At 46.6% G+C, this 6,000-nt stretch overlaps 1 protein-coding gene across 1 annotated transcript in view; it reads right to left on the bottom strand.

The window, feature by feature from the left end:
• Nucleotides 1-2,337: 2,337 nt before the first annotated feature.
• LOC129104555 (BCL-6 corepressor-like) overlaps nt 2,338-6,000 on the bottom strand; it is a 38,541-nt gene continuing 34,878 nt past the window's right edge. Inside the window, 3 exon segments of the mRNA XM_054615278.1 lie at nt 2,338-3,554; nt 3,647-3,800; nt 3,939-4,016. Of these exon segments, the coding sequence (XP_054471253.1) occupies nt 3,224-3,554; nt 3,647-3,800; nt 3,939-4,016 (563 nt within the window). The 3' untranslated portion in view covers nt 2,338-3,223.

Below are 6,000 nucleotides of genomic sequence, written 5' to 3'. Positions count from 1 at the left end.
CTCTGCTGTCTATTAAACAAACCTCTGCATCTCCTCTGCGCTCCGCGACTCCGTTGCACTTTGTGCCATCAGCCAACTCCACGCAGTGAGTCTCGGCCTGGAACCCGTCGTCGAACTTCTTGAACTTTGTTATATCATTGATAATGTGTGAAGTTGCTCCTGTGTCCACCATCAGACCTCGCACCTTGACATCACGCCCTGGCTGGATCTCTGCGTCTCTGTCGCTTATGTGTGCTTTCACACTGGCTACACCACTGCCTGCGCTGACATGCTCTGACTTTGTGTCCTCTCACGCCGCATCTGAAGCACACGATGTCCGCGTTCTCGGCCCCCCGGTCACTTGCACTTGCTAGAGCAGGTCTCACACTCGGTTGCGCCCGCGCCTTCATGACGTTGTCTTCTGACGTTGTTCCACGCATCTTCTCCGTGTCCTTGTAGCTCCTTCAAATTCGGCCAAAGGCATTGCCACTTCACTTTGCGTGACATGAATAGCATACGGTTTGAATTACTCTGGTAGTCCCCTCAAAATCATTGCCACTAACAGCCCTCGCTTAATGTCTCACCGGCGTTTCTCAGTGCCGTGATGGCGGTCTCTGCGCGTATAACGTATTCAGTCACACTCTCACTGCTCGACTTTTGAAGTGAAGTCAGTTCTGTATACAAGCTTATTACACGTGGCTTTCCCTTACCTGCATAATTGTCTCTCAGAATCTGTAGTGCTTTCCGCCCATCGCCCGCCGCTTCTCTCATTACTAGCGACAAACTTTTATCATCCAGAAACTGGATAAGCTCCACATAATGCGCCTACTCATGGTGCTAGCATAGCATGCTAACTCTCACCGGACACGCGGTACGTCGCGACTTTTTCTCGGTGGTACTTCGCTGGATAATTACCTCTGAGTAACTGTGAGTAACCCTGGGCCCATAACCTGTTAGCAAAGGATGGTTGTTCAGCGATTCTGTTGTGTGTACCCAGTACTAGCCCGAACACAGTGGGGCATCACTTCTGCTCAGTGGAATTCTCTCTCTCTATTGACACACGTCAATAGAGCTGTAATGGTGGCTTTAAATGGTGTCATTTTGCTTCGCCATATCACGTCGTAACATGGTATGTACAATTGAGGGTATTTATTTTATATTTTTTACTCCCTGATATGAACGTCTACAAGGATTTTGCCTCACGAAATGAGAGGTAATTGTCAAATAATCTATTTACTCTTAAGAGTTTTTGTAAAGCCTTAAGCACCTCTTTTTTTCTTGTTCAAAGATGTCAAATAATAACGATAAGAATTTCGATAGGTCCCGCTCCGACTTAGTCTGTGCTCGAGCCCTGATAACTTTAACCATGAAAATTAAAAAAATATAATCTGAAAATTGAACATGATATATTTACTTTGAGAAAAAGAAAAGATTTGTAAAATAAATTAGTGAGATATGGGATTTGTCGAAAAACTATTTCTGACTGGTTGCCACTTTGGTGAACATTCACTCAGTGACTCATAGTGGGTCTTATTCAATTAGGAAAAGACTTTGTCCACTTTTCACTGATTTGTTGATTTGTAGGAACGTCCCATAAATGCAGACGTGCTTTGGACTCCTTTGCTAGCTACCAACAAAAGTTCAGACAGCTAACACAAGCGTCAACTGGTGGGCTAAAATATAAGCTTTCCAAACATTTTCTTTCTTTCTATGGGATATAACTAAAAACATTATGTAGAAGAAAGCTAACAAAAGAGCCATAAATGTACCAACACTTTAGATTTCACAACTGTGAATACAATTTGAGGAATAGTCGGAAGGTTGAAAGGGAAGAGGGCGTGGCTGAATATGAGCATGAATGACACGGCATATTTGATTTCTTGCTAAAAAGACAATGTCCTAACTGATAAATCATTCTGGGTTTTGGTCTTAGGTGGCCTTTGTTGACACAGATCCAAACAGACCACACATATCCAGTAATAATATCAGTCTTAAAGCGGTTCTAATATCAGTTGATGTTGTGATTGGTTTGGGGAAATGCAATTTCTTAAACAGCATAACAAAAAAATATATCATTTTTAAAAATCAACTCTGCTCGTTGCCCGTTAGATTCATCATGTAATAACAGTTGTGGTACACTGGAGTGCGCTGCAGACCACAAGCTTTTCAGCACAGAGAGGCAGCAAATAGGAATCGGAGTTGTTGAGTAGTGGCTGCAGAAATAAATTGTGAGGCAGCAACAATACAAAAGGATTCCGAGAGATGGCAATGTAGGATGGTGTTGGTGTTCCCAGCTGGTGACACACAGGAGTAACGTTCAATAATTAGTCGAGAAGATTCAATTTGACAGAGCGGCCCGTAAAACTGTTTCACAGCCCAATTTTAATTCAACGATGACAAAAGGGGCACAGGAACATGTGTCATCTTTGCAGTTTGTATATTTATTTTAAAGCAACTTCTTTTGTAAAATATAAATACAAATGAGATATTTAATTACAAAGTTAAAACAAAAAAATGAACACACCAAAAAAAAAGAAAGACTTTACTGCAGTAGCCTCTCTGTTATGTACAAGCTCTGTGCCGAAGGGTAATATCAACATTATCTTAAAACTTTATTATACAAACAGCTGTGTAGTTTTGCATGTTAAATTACAGACTAAACAGGAAGCAAAACTCGAACATAAAGATACAACAGAATATCTCCTGAGGCTCAAGCCAGCGCTAAAGTCTGAGGAGAGAAAAAAGGAAACCAGGACATCATGTGCTTCCTATAAACACAAATACCACATTCAATAGCACAGTCCCAGTACTATCCTGTACAGCTACACACATGCACAATGTGCTGCGCGCTCACACTCTCCATCTAATCGCTGACGACAGGACTACACTCTGTTGCCGTACAAAATCTTTCAGAGGGGAGTCGTGAGCAACATCCGAAAGAAATCTCTTGATATTTTATTATATATATAGATATATATATATATATTTATTGATTTATACATATATTAATTTATAAAAATAAGACCACCATCAAGTCTATTGAGTCACATATGCATGTGATCCTCGTTTAACGGAGAAAAACGTTTCAGCAGCCCGATCACCCGGCAGGTCAGTCCATCTGTTCACTGCTGGTCCAGAGCAGGGCCAAAGCGTGGGAGCTAAGAGTCCGGCTAAGGCATGTCATCGCAACCCCTGGTTGGTTCTTAAAGCACACTGCAGTCGGTACGGATCAAGGTCCGGGGGGTCAGGACGAGCCAACCCTGTGGATGGCTTTGATTTTGTCCTTCAGTCTGTCCCCTGGGCGGTCCCAGCGGTCGTCCAGACACTCCAGCGTGGAGCCCAAGAGGGCGGCCAGCTCGGCGCTGTCCTCCACCAGGTCCAGCAGGTCCTTGCTGTCCGCGTGGAAGCCTTCAAGCTCCTCCGGACAGGAGAAGAGCTGCGACAGGGAGGCCTGCCGGTAGAACTCTGCCTCGGCCACCGTCACCACCTCCATATGGGGGAAGGCCTGTCGGAAGCCGCGACCCGACATCCGCAGTCGGCGCAGCACGTCGGACAGGAGCAGCCAGTTTCTTGGCCTGAAAAGGGAGGGAACCCAGCAATTATTAGGAATGAGGGCCGACAGATGCAACTTTTTTAAAAAGTGCCTGCTATTAAGATCAAAGCTCACCCCTGAGAGAGCGACACCTGGATGTTGTAGCACGGCAGCAGAGGTCGGTCAGAGAACTCAAACTCGAACACCTCTCTTTTATCATCCTCATCCTCATCCTCTGGGCCCGGGGGATCTGCCAGGATGTCATAGACACCGCTCTCCTCGCTCAACTCTGACACACAAAAAAGACAAGAAAAACACATGAATAATTCTTAGGGAGCACCTCCATCATCATAAAGGACGATGGCATTGGAAGACGTTTAAAAAAAAGGCTTTGTAAGCACTAAAACAAACGCGCTGCAGTACTTACCACACACGGCGCTGCCATAGAACTCCCAATAAAGCCCCGGGTTGTCATCGGCACGGCCCTGAAGGTCGGAAAAATAATCTATGGAGAGAAGAGAGGAGCAGAGCCTGTTATTCAAGAGCGGGAGCCTTGGGGACAGGCAACGAGGCCAACGCAACTGCCCTTTAAGACTACGGAGGAGAAATGGATAAAGAGCGCAGTAAAATGGAAGGAGGAGGAGGAGGAGGAGGGGTGGTGTTGAGAGAGAGAAAAGAGAAACAAACAGAGCAAATGTGTTGGGGGAAGGAGGGGTGGGGGACGCTGATGGTCAGGGGCCAGCGGCTGTACCACGGGGAGGAGAGCGACTGTCTCCGCTGGGTTAGAGCTGGCTCTGCTCAGAGCGGGGCTGCCAGGAATCAAACAAGAACCACACACAGGCGCTGAGTCCACACACGCACACACATATAGAGCGAGAGGGCTGGAAACAAACAAGCAGAGGGAGCTGGATAAGCATACACAGCAAGAGCAAAGTGTGTATTCAGCGCACACACACACACACGCACACACACACACACACACACACACACACACACACACACTCAGAGTGAGAGCTGGGCTTTGTGCCAGTGCTGAGGCGTGGGGCGTCTGGCGTGTGTTTGGAGGGATTAACGGCCTCCAGATGAGTGGGACCAGGTGGAGGGAGGGCGGCAATCCCTCGCGCTCGCTCGTTTTTTCTCCGGTGCTCGATCTTCCCCCACGCTCCCCTGCTCTGTCAATCCGGCAGCCATCGATCCACCCATCCATGCTCCTTTCAAAATTCAACACCACCTTCCCCTGCCTTCTGCGTAGAAATCTCCCTTTTCGGCCGACCATGAACTCACACCTGCTCTCATCCCGTGTCTCTCGTCTCCCCTCGCTAAAGCCCAACGCTGCGTCTCAGATAATCGGGTTTAACTGGATGTTCATGTAATATTAAGGGGCTGGCTGCGGAGGGAGTGTGTGCCTGAGTGTGCGCTTTCATTTCCTCCTCCTATACACAAACTAGACTGCAAAACATTCAGACGAGCCCCGACAACACCACCCCCCCCCCCAAACGAATACAGAGCGCGTCAGACTCGAGCGTGGCGGCCTTGTGAAAAGACACACTCAGGCGCTCGCACGCACGCTTTCAAAAGCAGAGTCTCCAGCCAGAGCGAAGCCCATTTCCGCACATACACTGAGCAAACACAGTTGGCGTTGCTAAGTAACCAGATAGAGGAGCTCAGAGGCAGCAGCACGCAACCCGACGGGCTGAGGCTCCCCGTCTAACAGGTGGTCGAGGGAGGAGGGGGAGGGGGAGGGTGCCGGGGGAAACAGAATGACAGAGACAGACATGTCTTGTAGCGACGGTTGGGAGGTGGAGGATGAGGATTCACAGAGAGGGACACGTAACCAACCACAGGTTGCACAGAGGTCAGAGCATCATTTCTTTTTTTATTCACCTTGTTTGTGGTCAAATTCACAGTAATAATCAAAGTTCCTGGCTCATTCCACTTCTGTCTGCATGAGGAGGAAATGTTGAGCAACTGCGCGCATTGCAAAATAGTTAACTCTAGTAGTAAAACAGTCATTTCAATCAGCGTCTTTGATTCCAAAAGGAAAAACCAAGATTATATATTCTGAATTTTTATCAAGGAATTATAGTTCCTTAGTGACTAAAGGGGAATTTGACAGATTTTAATGTGTAACTTCAACTGATAAAGTAATTTCTCCCCCCCCCAAAAAAAACAAAACCAGCGTTATCCATTAAAAATGCATGTGCGTGCTGTGCAGTTGCTGCTTCTGAGTACTTGGATGTTTATTGTCCTAAATTATGGATAATTATAGAGCAACTTTATTACTGACTTCAACAGAAGATCTACAACGCTCAAATCCTCCCCTCCTCGCTTTTTTTTCATAGCAAGGAAATTACATTTGTTCAGACTGATCAAGCCGGTCTAATCCAGGTTCAGAATCTGAAGGTGCCCTGAATAACTATGTATGCTCTCAAATGTCACAGATTCGTACTCTCGTCTCTGAAAGTTTCCACAGGGGGGGGAGGGAGCAG

The sequence above is a fragment of the Anoplopoma fimbria genome, chromosome 16, assembly GCF_027596085.1.
Source record: "Anoplopoma fimbria isolate UVic2021 breed Golden Eagle Sablefish chromosome 16, Afim_UVic_2022, whole genome shotgun sequence".
In the NCBI taxonomy this organism is placed as follows: Eukaryota; Metazoa; Chordata; class Actinopteri; order Perciformes; family Anoplopomatidae; genus Anoplopoma; species Anoplopoma fimbria.
The sequence above is the reverse complement of the archived record's forward strand: the minus strand, read 5'-3'. Positions and strand labels throughout refer to the sequence as shown.